Raw genomic sequence first — 14,491 nt, 5'->3', positions numbered from 1 at the left:
ACTATCATCATTCAACTTGAATGTGGCATCACTCCTTGTGAACATGACATTGGCAAGTTGACCCAGAAGTATCATCCTTTAATCATATGGAACACTCTGCATACAATCTATTTTCACAAGGCAACTTCATAAAAATAATGTATATTCAAATGCAATCAACTGGTTTGCCATCTAATAAAACCATTGTTTTGTTGAGCAGAGGAAACCCACCTGACTGGATCCGTGCACTAGGGCACGGCGGGCCCGAGTTGTCTCTACACACCTCCCTCTCGGGCTTGGAAAACCTCGCGCATGCTAGCATCTGCTCTATACAACACAATAAGTGGGCACAAACAACAACAAAAACAAAATAAGTACAGACAGAGTAAACAAGTTAAATAGATTGTGCTAGAGAAAGTTTTGAAGTGAATGGATATAATATTAAAATAACAAACTTGGGATGAGATTTCACACAGTTCCTGTCAACATTAAATTTTGAAGGTTTAAAAGGGTAGCAATTAAGAAACAACAGAAGCTGATCAACGACCTGCATTTTCTTGCGACAACTAGCATTGCTTCAGCTTATGGGCAGGGTGCTAGTTAAGAGTTTTTCCAAATTAGGATAAGAAAACCAGAGAATGCCACAAAAAGGTTTTAATTTTCAAACCCTCATTTTGTGCCAATAGTCAATTCTACAAAGGATCCCCGACATCACACGCCTCAAAAAAGAAGAGTTTCAAACCCATTTCACCATCTCTTCTCAAATATTCTACAAAAACACCTTGCCTCAACTGAAGGTCAACTAGCCTCATACATTCTGGGTTGAGTAAGTGCATTGCTTACACTATCGCCTAGAAACTCTACACATACTGGCTCTAATTTAATTCCTGAAATTTCATCAGGGGAAAAACATGGAACTCTCCACCCAATACGAAAGCTGCAGTCCAGTTGGTGAAGTTGTTTAACAAGGTCCACTACTAGCTTCTCAAATATAACAAGTATATAACAAGTTTTGCAAGCACCACCCATTTCCTGAGAACAGTCATTTGGTTGCAACAGTAGGGCATCCGAGCACTTACAGGCCTACAGAACTTAAATTTCCAGCTAAAAAAGTAGAATGAAAAAAATTGTGGATTTAAAAGTTCTACAGCTAGTTCAGAATAAAAATAGCCAGAAGGTTTTTTTTCAAAAATGTTTGCGGAAGTTATTTGAGAGAAAAAAAAAGTCAAATAGTGCCAGGGGAAAAAAAACATTTGGATGCTGTTTTGCTGCAGAATCACAAAACCTTTTGACACCCTGCTGTCTGCTCCACATTCATTGTAAATCAGAGTTACAATACACCTTCATGAAAATGCAGGTTTAGCTTCAATGCTAGGCATAGCACCTTTGACCTTAAGGCTTTAAAGACTACTTATGTGCATACACTTTGAAAATCCCAAGGTTTGGTTTGGTCCCTCAAATTGTTTTTTGTAAAGAAATTAGTCAAAAATCCTGAAACATGACAGGACCATTTGGTAGAAAATAAAAATAAGAGGGAGGGTAGTGATGATCTACTGTTGTATACCTGAGAGTGTCCAATTAGAAATAGTGGATAAATAAACCAACCTGCAGAAACTTTTCAAAGATACCATAAATCAAGAACTGTTCCTTTACCAAAGCATACATTTTGAACTGCTGTCTTAAAATGAAAGCTTGCTGGCACTTTTTAAATGGAGGTGAGGAATTAAAGCATTTTATTTTAAGAGTTAATGTGAATTTTCCACCTGGTTCAGCTTCCAGCCACCTCAGTCTAAAAAGTTTCCTGAGATATTACACTTGCGCACTGCCACATCCCATCCCAAGTAAAGCACAAGTCCAATGTTGTCTTATTTTGCAGCTTGCAATAGGGACCAAATCAGGAGAACGTAAAAAAGTTTCATCTTTTGCTACCTTGCAAATTGATCCAGTATTGGTTGCAAATCACTTTGGGCTATCCTTAGGTCATTAAATGCACCACATAAATGCAAGAATGAATATACCCCAAATCTTTACTGCCAATGAAGTACCTATGTAAGGAAGTCACAGTCGTAATGTAGGGAAACATGGTGCACAGCAAGATTCCACAAACAGCAATGTTATAATGATCTGTAAATGCTGAATAGGGAATAATATTTGCCAGTAAATACACAGAAGTATGGGATTTAACAAACTGCAAACTAATTGCAATCAAGTGACACCACTTGGATTTTGAATAGCAGATAATGATTACTGAAATTAATCAAACACCTAGTTAGCTAGACCAGAGCTGGTGTCCTCTCAAATGATGACGACATCATTTTCCACATGCACACCAATGGTATCCAGTTTTGTCTCACTACCTCAATCATCCCATGGTTTCTAAACTGCTCGTCTTATCTCATGCTAGACGAGAGATGCCCTTAAGTTAAATATTGGAAAGACTGAAGCCTTTGGACTCCAACACAAAGTCATAATCTCCCCATCATATCCAATCTCTCTCTAAGAAGGTCTGAAGTTGAACCAAATGTATGGCACCTAGAAGGTCATATTTGACCTTGCAATTGGCTGCCAATCACATGTCCACGATCAACACTACAGCAGTTAATCTTTTACTAAAGTTCTCATCTATGCCCTTGTTCCCTCCAGACTTCCCTTTCTAATGTACTGCTGGCTTGTCTCTCTCACTCAGTCCTTCCCGAACTAAAAAAGGTCATCCAAGTTTGCTGTCCTAACATGCATGAAATTCTACTAAGCATCACGGACTCATGTTGAGCAACACTTCCATTTTAAAACTTGCATCCTTGTTTTCAAAGATGTCCATGGTTCAGCCTTTCTCGTCTTTGTAATGTCCTTCAGTCCTATAGCCATCCAAGATCTATGCAACCTCTTAATTCTAACAAGGTCTTGGACATTCTCAATCAAAATCACTTCAGGCTGATAGTTGTACCTTCTGCTGTCTGGCCCACATGGTCTAGAATTCTTCTCCAAACTTCTCAAACTCTCTCTCACTTTCTTCCTTTAACCCATCTAGTTATTTGGACCATCTGTACCAATATCTCCATACGTGACAATGTCATTTACACAAGATTAAGGTGCAACAAAATCAAAGTGTGCAAGATGATTTAAGGAGTTCATAGGGTAAATAAGGGGAAGATTTATTTTGTCCAGAAGAAGGGGACCTTAAATGTATAACTAGGTAATGCAGCCTAAAATCAGGAAAGCACCCTTTTGTGCAAGGGTAAGTGACAATCTGGGACACATCACTTTTTTTTAAAAAAGGCAATCAACGGTGAATTTTAAACTGAAATGAATGAACTGTTTTTAAAAGGAGAAGGCTTGAGGTTTACAGAACTAAAGATCTGTGGATAGATTTATGGTTTACCTGAAGCACAAAAATAAATAAGTGGTGGAACAGACTTGACAGGTTGAATGCCCTTTTGTTTTGTTCCTATAATCTTCCTTTGTTCCAAGCAAGAATACCAATTTCAGTTCAGAAAGCATTGTTGTCATAACTTCCATTTCCATCTTTCAATTTACACAGTGTATTCTCAATGTCATTAAAATGATAAATAATTTAGCACAGGAAATCAAATATCTCCAGTTCTGACATTTAATTTCAGATTTTTGCTCCAGTGCTTTTGTGTAAGCAGCTCCGAAGGTTGCAAAACTAACTTTACTGGTCTTCTAACCAGATGGAAAAGAAGATGTATTCATCAAAAATAAGTAAAGAGCCCAGAGTGTCATGGCCATGGTACTGGTATTGGCTGGCTGGCAGAAGGAGTCTTTTTCAGGATAGCAGCTGGTGACTTCTGGAATTCCAGTTGTCTGTGTTTGGGCCATAAAAATTCACATTATACATTAATGATCTAGACAAAGAAACTAAGGCCATTGCTGCCACATTTACAGATGATACAAAGATAGGTGGAGGGAAAAGTACTGATGAGGAAGTGGAGAGGCTGCAGAGAGTGACATATGCAGTCAGTTTCAGTTTCCCTTCCTACTGGTTAAATTTAATTCATGGATAATGCTTCCATTACAAATTAACTTCTATCATTTTCACTTCATTACAAACAATTGTTGATTTAAAAGAGGGCCAATATATGATTAACAAGTGATGTGCAACTGAGCACGAAAAGCTTTTCATGGTCTACTTCCCCCTACCGCTGGTCATAGTTTGATGTAGCAAGGGTCTGAACACTGTCAAAACAGAGCTGAGACAGCAGCCAGAATGTTTGAATTCTTTGAGCATTTTGTATCTACATTGAGGGGCAAGCTATTGGGATATAGAGTTATATGCTGCACATAGAGGAGTTAAAGACTAACTACTGTCATATCCTAAAGCAACAGACTTAGTGAGATAAACAGGATGGTTTGAAGTGTCACAAGGAGAAAAATGTGGTTTGCCTCTTGTTTTAAATTTATGTATGCTACAGTATTTACAAGAATTGCTCACAGGAAATATTGATTGCTACTGACATCAGCCACAAGTGTTACGGTGCAATTATGCAAGCTAGAGTAATAAATGCGGAGTGCAAGGATCTAATAACAATAATATAAATTATAAAGTGTACTGTCATAACTGCAGCTCGTCAAACAATTTGTAGTGGACTTAAAAGATTAACCTGAACCAAGCAACTTTCAAGTGTATTACTACTTATACAGCACATTAACGATAAGGCCCTGGGGAGTCAGATGTACAGCACAGAAACAGACCCTTCGGTCCAACTTGTCCATGCTGACCAGCTATCCTAAATTAATTTGGACTCATTTGCCAGCATTTGGCCCATATCCCTTCAAACCCTTCTTAGTCACAATCACATCCAGATGCCTTTTAAATGTTGTAGATGTACCAGCCTCTACCACTTCCTCAAGCAGCCCATTCCATACACGCACCACCCTGTGAAAAAAAAAGGTGTCCCTTTGTTCTCTTAAATCTTTTCCCATTTACCTTAAACCTATGCCCTCCAGTTCTGGACTACCTACCCTTGAAAATTCACCCTACTCGCTATTATAGCTTTACAAACAGTATGATTAGACTTAATAAGGCACTTAGCTGTTCCCCCACTGTGAGCAGCTCCTGATATGGAGTTTCTCAGAGGTCAGCCGTGAATTTCACTGTTCATTTTCCTTTAGACCGAATTCCAACGTCCAGAGATACTTGAAACTAAACAGCAGAGGCAGTCAGCTGTGAAAGTTCACTGTCTGATGCTGCCGAACAGAAAGACCTAGAGGTTCAGTTACATACTTCTTTGAAAGTTGCGTCACAGGTAGACAGGATGGTTAAGAAAGCATTTAGCATGCTTGTCTTCACTGATCAGAATGCTGAGCATAGGAGTTTGGAAGTCATGTTGCAGCTTCTAGAATACTGCATACAATTCTGGCCACCCTTCTTCTATAGGAAGGCTGTTGATAAACTTGAAAGGATGCAGAAAGGATTCACAAGGATGTGACCAGGACTGGAGGGTTTGTGTTATAGGGAGAGGCTGAATGGGCTGGGACTTTTTTCTCCCTGGAGAGTTGGAGGCTTTACAGAGATCTATAAAATCATAAGGGGCATGGATACGGTGAATAGCCAGGTCTTTTTCATCGATTGGAGGAGTCCAAGCAAGAGGGCAAAGGTTTAAGGTGAGAGAGGAGTAACCTTTTTCACGCAGAGAGTGGTGCGTGCATGGAACATGTTGCCAGAGGAAGTGGTGGAGGTGGGTACCATTACAACATCTAAAAGGGTATATGAATTGAAAAGGTTTAAAAGGACCAAATGGTGGCAAATGGAACTAGATCAGGTTGGGATATTTGGTTGGCATAGACAAGTAGGACTGAAGGGTCTGTTTCTGTGCTTTATGACCCTACAACAACTACTTGAGCAAATAGACTGTTTTCAAATGATTCAGGAACTGAAGGAGCCTGGTTTTCAATACTTCTTCAGGAGGTCTTATAAGATAAAACTAGAAACCAAAAAAATTCTTTGGCAGCACGGTGGCTCAGTGGTTAGCACTGTTGCCTCACAGCACCAGGGACCCGAGGTCAATTCCAGCCTCAGGCAACTATCTATGTGGAGTTTGCACATTCTCCCAGTGTCTGCGCGGGTTTCCTGCAGGTGCTCTGGCTTCCTCCCACAATCTAAAGATGCTCAGGTTAGGTGAATCGGCCATGCTAAATTGCCCATAGTGTTCAGCAATGTGTAGGTTAGGTGCATTGGTATGGGAAAAATGTAGAGTTATAGGGTGGGGGAATGGGTCCGAGAGAGTTAATATTTGTAGGGTAGATGTGGACTTGCAGGGCAAAAAGGCCCTTTTCCACACTAGGGATTCTGTGATTCTATGAAAAATAATTATTTACAACACAGATTGATGCGCCTTTAAGAAGGATTTGTTCTGACCAGTTTCTCTTGAAGAGGTGTAATAAACCTGGTGAGGTGTCTGCTCCAAGGAAAACAGTAAATAGCTTTGGGGTTTTTTAAAAAAATTAGACAAAAGCACGAGTAGATCGGGTCAGGCTCACACAAACCCAGGGTTTAGTTTTGCTTTTAGTTGTTGAAGTTGAGGTTTTTGGTGTTAAAGCTACTAGATACAGCTCTCTGCTGTCGCAAAAGTTTGAGTTCTCTCTCTGCTGCTAGATTCATGCTGCTGGTGTTCTTTCTCCTGCACTGGAGATAGCAAGACAGGAAAATCGATTTTGCTGAATTTGCCTTTTTCCAAGGCTGTGTTTATGGCATACTGCTATATTGGAACAATTGATGAGTAGTAGTTAACATATTACTTTAAGTATTTCAATACAGTTATGCCAATTTTTCTTTTGTTTACATTCTAATTGTAGTGTAGAATAAATTTTGTTTTGCTTAAAGCCTAGTCGCATCTGGAATAAAGTACTTTACACTTGCCCTTAAATAAGAGAAAAAGTTAGGGCCTAGGCTATTTCCTTGAAATGTTTTGAGGGGGTTTGGTCTGGTTCATAAATACACCCAAGTTGTAAGTGAATACAGACTGTGCCACTTACTCCACCTTCAAATGCTTACTTGAAAGATGTCATTATGTTGCATAGAAGAAAGGAGGTTGACTGCAGTTAACGACTGTCACTGGCATTTTTTTTTTGCAAATCCCTTAGTTTCTCTAATACATAATCAGCAGGTGGTTAGGAGTTAACAATGTCAGCATGGACTGGAATCACAAAAAGGCCTTTTAGTGGCAGATCAGGCAAGTTTCCTTCCCTATGGTGCATTTAATAGTTGTTACAAACTTAAAATAATATTTATAGATAGAAGATTGGCATGCAGGATGACCATTCTTCCAGGTGAAGCAAGCATGGTGGCATGAAGGAAAACAAAGTGAAGGATTGAGTGTTAGAACTGATGCAAACAGGGGATTACAGGGGGGTTCAATAAAACTATAAAAAGTGTGAAATAAAAAATAATGTGGGAAGAAGGACAAGGGGTGGAAAACAGAAACGCGAGGTGGCTATTCAGACTTTTAAGCGAGTTCCACCAATGAACTTGCTCAGAGCTGATCTTGTGTTAACTATCATTACCATAGCTCCATACCTCTTTGTTCAACAAGAAAAATCCATCAATCTCAGTTCTGAAAAACTTACAGTTCACCCTCAAGCTAAGCCATGCATGTATTAGTGAGCGGGGGTGCACAGTTTGTGTATACTGACATCAATTCCTGAACAGGCTAGTAATTTTAACAGGTTATATATCCCTTTGTTCTGAACTTTCCAACACAATAATGGATTTGACTGATGACGAAAAACTAATTATTATACCCTTTATCTTTTACATTTAGTGGTATAAAGATTAGTGTATGCAACCTGTGCTCAATTAAAGTCATGCATAAGATAAATCTATTTATAAATCGGCAGTCACTGACACATAAATCAACTTGTTCTTTTTAAAAAGAAGTATTACACACCCAGCAATTCCAGACGATCCTTGGCCATAATCAAGTTGGTTGTCATTTTGCTCTGTAGGCGCCTGGCTCGTTCAATCTGCTCACCTGGAAGGGAGATCATTGGACATTTAAAAGACAAAGCTAAACAAACATATTGAGAATTACTGTCACATAACACTTAGGTACTTGTTAGTATACAATTAATATAGAATATATTCAGGCTGCTCAAGGACCAAAGTTATCTACAACCTTAGGCAATTGGGAAACTGTGTGCAATTGTGAAATTAGCTAGCTCAGACAGGACATCATATTTTACTTAATATCCACAATGTTCAATAAGAACTGCTCCTACCACTTACATTTCTTTATTTTCAGTATCAGAAGCCCAAAACACCACATATTACTCCAAGCTGCCTAATTAAAGTTGTGTAATTCGCAACTTTTTGTATTGCGTCTACAGACAAATGCAGGAATTCAGTTTTCCTCAATCTCATCTACATTCCCACCTTTAACAATATGTGCATTTGTATGCAGCATATCTGCTTCTGTATTTCAATTGAAATTTTACTGTCAAAGAAATTTCCTTTAAACCTTATTCATTTACATTGTCTTCAAACCATCTGTGTTGGCTATATTCACCTCAGTTTCTGTGCCATAATAATCCCTTAATATGCATCCTTAAAATGATTTTTGAAAAAAAAAGACATTAACATATGAACCACATTACCTTCACTTGTCTTCCTTAATAGTTCAAGCAATTATTTAAGCTTGATCAAATATAAATTTGTCTTAGAAATCCTAGAAATTTAACCATGATTAGCTTCCATCTCTAATTGTTTAGCAACTTCAATTTGTTGATCAATAATCGGAAGAAACACTAAAGGAGCCAGTAATTTTTAAAGTCTTATTTATTTTGGAGAGGTCAGTCGCATTTGTTACTTTCTAGTCTTTAGCTATACTTTATCTGTCTGTGCAATTTTAAGAATAGAAAACATTCATTTCCATAGTTTCCTGGATGTGAAAATAAAGTCTCAGTTGTAGGTTAATCTGCTTCTTCAGAACCACTTCATGGAATAGTTACTTTTACTATCTAATTTAACAATGTATAAAGGATTAGAGCTAACTTCTTCACTGTTCACAACAAGTTCACTTCTTACTGCCCTACCCCCCCAGAGTCTTTTACACTAATATTCACATGCAAGAGTTGAAAGAATAACCTCTATTTTGTCCAAAGATGTGCAGGTTAGGTGGATTGGCCATGCTAAATCGCTCAGTGTTCAGGGATGTGCATGGTAGGTGGATTAGCCATGGGAAATGCAGGGTTACAGGGGTGCTCTTTGGAGGGTTTCAACATTGGAGATTCTATGATTTTGGAACTTTACTATCTTTAATAGCCCTATCTTATTTTGAGCTCCATAAACAATGAATGCTAAGCATATCATATTAGGATTAAATTAATAGTTAAAATAATGCAAGCAATAGAGTAATCAAGCCAATTCTACTAAAGCATTGATCTTTAAATTATATATATTCATCAAATGATGGACCCACAGACGGTGGAGCGAGTTCAAATAGTCACAAACATATTAGAGTCATAGAGATGTACAGCACGGAAACAGACCCTTCGTCCAACCTGTCTATGCCGACCCAATCTAGTCCCACCTGCCAGCACCCAGCCCATATCCCTCAAAATCCTTCCTATTCACATAGCCATCCAAATGCCTCTTAAAATGTTGCAATTGTACCAGCCTCCACCACATCCTCTGGCAGCTCATTCCATACATGTACCACCCTCTGCGTGAAAAAGTTGCCCCTTAGGTCTCTTTTATATCTTTCCCCTCTCACCCTAAACCTATGCCTTCTAGTTCTGGACTCCCCCACCCCAGGGAAAATACTGTATTTATCCTATCCATGCCCCTCAATTATATGTGAAGAAAATTTTCATCTTCATACTAAGTTAGTCAATTTTTAATTCTAAAACTCTGACCCCTAGTTCTGGGCTCTCATACATGGAAATCTCTTCAATCAAGTGTATCTGCAATTTTTTACATTTCAAACTCCAGGGAATATAGGCTCATTCAGCGTTCAACTTTTCCAAAACAGTACAATTGCTCGGTAAACAACCCAACTCCATAACATGGTCTGATGCAATATTTTTATTCTCAAGCCATTGAGACACAGAGCTGAACTCATTGGATACAATGGTAGCAAGAACTGAAGATAAATCCCAACTGAACACTTGGGAGAAAGGATTGGATACTTTGAATGAAAAATAATTGGGACTGCACTCCAAACCGTAGGCATATGCTTAGGTTCAAAGAGCTAAACAGAAGTGTTTTGTAAAGCACACCACCATAGATAATGAGAGGCCAACCTATCCTTGGTGAAATATGTTTCATGACATGGTGTCTAACAAATTAGAAGATCACTTTGCCCAACAATTGGTCCACCACTCATTCATTGCATCACTGTTCCCATGAATATTTGGGTGCAAACTAATCTCGGAAAATGTCAGAATATTTTTATTCTGGGCACCTTACAATTCTTGGCTGTGAGCAATTTCCACCTTCACACCCTACTTCTTCTCTAATGGCAATCCCAGCTATTAGGATAAATAGACAAAAGTCTTTTCCCTGGGGTCAGGGAGTCCAGAACTACAGAGCATAGGTTTAGGGTGAGGTGGGAAAAAGATATAAGAGAGACCTAAGGGGCACCGTTTTCACACAGAGGGTGGTAGGTGTATGGAATGAGCTGCCAGAGGAAGTGGTGGAGGCTGGTACAGTTCAACATTTAAAAAGGCATTGGATGGGTATATGAATAGGAAGAGTTTGGAGGGATACAGGTCAGGTGCTGGCAGGTGGGGCTAGATTGGGCTGGGACATCTGGTCAGCATGGACAGGTTGGGCGGAAAGGTCTGTTTCCGTGCTGTACATCTCTAGGACTCTGACTCGATGACTTCATTACCTTTCACTATGGATTGCCCATCATTGGTTTTCTTTTAAACAGTCAGTATCTTTTTCTTTAAAAAAAATTTAATGGAACCTTATACCATTAATTATCTCATGAATTAGATACACACACACACACACACACACACACACACTTGCAATTAATAACAATAGTTCAAACATTGGATATATAATTTATGAAGAACTTACCATCCAAACTGTCAATTGACTGATTGCACTGAGTGGTAACTTCAAACACTGATGTTTACATTTGCAAGTTTCCAACAGACCTCTCTTTTGGTACTAAGTATTCTCATTAAACTGACATTCATGGCTTTCTCCAGAGGTCCCCAGCATCACAGATACCAGTTTTTCAGACAATTTGATTCACTCAGCATGATATCAAGAAACGCTTGGAGGCTCTAGATGCTGCAACGGCTATGCATCATGAAAATAGTTAAGACGTTGCCACAACCTTAGGCACATTGTGTACAGCTGCAACACTAATCTATGAGTGTAAAATTGCTCAGGTATGTTCTGTACATAAAAAAGCAGGACAAATCCAACCCAGTCAATTACTGCCCTATCAGACTAATCTTGATCAATACAGTGACAGACGACATCATCAACAGTGCTATCAAGTAATACCTATTCAGCAAGAACTTGCTTACTGACTTCCAGTTCGGGTTAGACCAGAGCCACTCATCCTCATGACCTCATTATCGTCTTGGTTCAAACACAGACAATAGCAGAATTCCCAAGATGAGGTTTCAGAGACAGCCCTTGACATCAAGGCTAGGTTCGACAGTGTGGGGCATCAAGGAGCCCTAGCAAAACTGGAATCAATGGAAATAAAGGAGGAAAACTCTGCTAGCTGTAGTTATACCTAGCACATGAAAGATAGTTGTAGTTGTTGGAGGTCAGTCATCTCCGCTTCTCTGCGGAAGTTCCTCTGGATAGTTTCCTAGGCCGAACACTCCCTGGCTACTTCATCAAATCTTCCCCACTTCTGACCTTTATGACGGAGAGATGTTCACTAACGATTGCACGACATTTAGCACTATTTGTGACCAGTCAGGTACTGGGGCAGTCCATGTCCAAATGCAACAAGACCTGGTTGGTATCCAGGCTTAAACTGAAGAGTGGCAAGTGACATTGGCACTACACAAATGCCATCTCCAATAGAGAACAAGTTAAACATTGTCCCTTAATATTCAATGGTATTACCATCAACATCCTGTGGTTAGTGACCAGAAACTGAACCAGACACACCACGTTACATGATTTCAAAGAGGCTCCCAATCCGTAGCAAGTAACCCTGACTCTCCAAAGCCTGTCCGTCATCTATAAAGGCAAAAGTCAGGAGTGTGATGGAATACTTCCCACTGCCTGGATGAGTGCAGCTACATCAACACTAACTGGACAACATCCAGGACAAAGCAGTGCTTGATTAGCACAACATTCGTTCCATCCACTACTGACGTTCAATAGCAGCAATGTGCACCACCTATAGCAGAGATTCACCAATGCTCCTTAGATAGCATTTTCCAAACACCAACTACTCAGATCTAGAAGGACAAGGGCAGCAGATAAATGGGAGCATTACCACTTACAAGTCCTATCTTGTAAATACCTCATTATTCCTTCAATGTTGTTGGGTCAAAATTCTAGAATTCCCTCCTTCATGGCTGAAAAGGTTTTTTTAAAAAAATGCTATTGCGGAAGTTCTAAACTTGCCAAAGGAATACCAGCTAATAAACTATTGAAATTACCTTGTAAATAAATGTGGAATCTCTGGAGACTAAGGCTGCATTTGTGTATCAGCTATTATAATGGAAAATTAGCATATAATGAAGTGTGTCAATTAGATTTTAGATTAGATTAGATTACTTACAGTGTGGAAACAGGCCCTTCGGCCCAACAAGTCCACACTGACCCTCCAAAGAGCAACCCACCCAGACCCATTCTCCTACATTTACCCCTTCACCTAACACTACAGGCAATTTAGCATGGCCAATTCACCTGACCTGCACATCTTTGGACTGTGGGAGGAAACTGGAGCACCCGGAGGAAATCCACGCAGACACAGGGAGAATGTGCAAACTCCACACAGACAGTTGCCCGAGGCGGGAATTGAACCCAGGTCTCTGGCGCCGTGAGGCAGCAGTGCTAACCACTGTGCCACCGTTCAACTTAAATTGGAGATTGAGATTCAGTACAAAAGGTAGCAACTGCCATGCTAAAGTCTTCAAGCTTTGTTCATATATGATGTAAATGCATGAGCTCACCAGTCTGTTGAAAACATGACTATGATAGGTTTAGGGTGAGAGGGGCAAGATATAAAAGAGACCTAAGGGGCAACTTTTTCATGCAGAGGGTGGTACGTGTATGGAATGAGCTGCCAGAGGATGTGGTGGAGGCTGGTACAATTGCAACATTTAAGAGACATTTGGATGGTTATATGAATAGAAAGGGTTTGAAGGGATATGGGCTGGGTGCTGGCAGGTGGGACTAGATTGGGTTGGGATATCTGGTCGGCATGGACGGGTTGGACCGAAGGGTCTCTGTTTCCATGCTGTACATCTCTATGACTCCATGATGACGACATTTTGCATAAAAGTTTGTCAGATATTTTGAAAACAAAAATTAGTACAAAATAACAGGCATAAGTACCGTGGTGCCTACTAAGTTAACTTAAAGCTGAAGTAAAGTATTAAACGGGAAGTTGATAATTGCTCAGGGCACTGATCAACTTTTCTAATTCGATATTGGTGCGAGGCTAATACCATGTATGAAGAAATGATACTTTCCACACTTGTATTAACCTGACTGTATCACTCAATAATTGAGTTAAAGAAAATGTAAAAAGGAGTCCCAAAAACCAAAAATTAGCCCTTATAAAAATGCTTTATTTCTCTATTCATGGGGTCAAAATTGGAGGGGGATGTTATGGAGTATCCGAAGTTGAAGGAAATTAGAAATGGTAAGAGTAAAGCCCTTTGGAATTTGAAAACAAGGATGTGAATTTTAAAAGATGCTCTGGTCAACCATTTATAGGTCAGCAGGTTTAGGGTGGAGATTTAGGACAAAAGCAAAGTTTTGGATGATCACAAGTGTACAAAGGCCTGCCATGGACAATGCTGCCCATGTGAAAATAGGGAATGTTAGTAATGAAGCAGATTGTAAAACTGAAAGTTCAATCCAAGGTCAAATTGGCTCAGCTTCAGTTGTTGTCAATGTGAGGATTGGAGTCAGCAGTTACAGGATAGAATTTGTAAGAGAGATCAAAGGCAATGGCTTTAGTTTTCCCAACATTTGGTTATAGGTAAATGTCTGTCATTGCAGTACTGTAGGTCAGTCAGACAAACTGTTTGACAATTTAGTCACATCTGGACGTCAGCTAGTAGATGTGGATGCCAAGTGTTTTCACACAATATTAAGAAAAAGGGAAAGAGATTACCAGTCATCTACTTGCTCCTGGAGGCAAGGACAGAGCAAACGGAAAGAGTTTGGCAAATACAGAACCAAGAAACCAAGAGTTAGTTTTCCATTCCAAGATTATATCCAATACCGTTGAGTAGTTTTGTTAGATGAGAGGGTTCGTGGTCCAGACAAATTTAGTGGTCAGCAATTAAACCAGATGTCCATTAACATTTGTGCCTAAGATGTGAGATTTTAAAA

The 14,491-nt window shown here is 39.5% G+C and overlaps 1 protein-coding gene across 4 annotated transcripts in view; it reads right to left on the bottom strand.

Annotated features, from left to right (window-relative positions):
• Window positions 1–14,491, bottom strand: part of spast (spastin) — an 83,206-nt gene that overhangs the window by 42,667 nt on the left and 26,048 nt on the right. For 2 of the 4 annotated variants that reach the window (XM_060852404.1, XM_060852412.1), the window contains exons 3-4: window positions 7,884–7,967; window positions 211–306 (exon numbers count right to left, since the gene is read on the bottom strand). In XM_060852404.1, coding sequence (XP_060708387.1) covers window positions 211–306; window positions 7,884–7,967 — 180 coding nt within the window. The remainder of the gene's footprint in view (window positions 1–210; window positions 307–7,883; window positions 7,968–14,491) is intronic. The other 2 variants (XM_060852422.1, XM_060852433.1) reach the window with 1 other exon arrangement.

The sequence above is a fragment of the Hemiscyllium ocellatum genome, chromosome 3 (genome assembly GCF_020745735.1).
Source record: "Hemiscyllium ocellatum isolate sHemOce1 chromosome 3, sHemOce1.pat.X.cur, whole genome shotgun sequence".
Taxonomy (NCBI): Eukaryota; Metazoa; Chordata; class Chondrichthyes; order Orectolobiformes; family Hemiscylliidae; genus Hemiscyllium; species Hemiscyllium ocellatum.
Note: the sequence above shows the minus strand (reverse complement) of the source record. Positions and strands in the feature narration are given on the sequence as shown.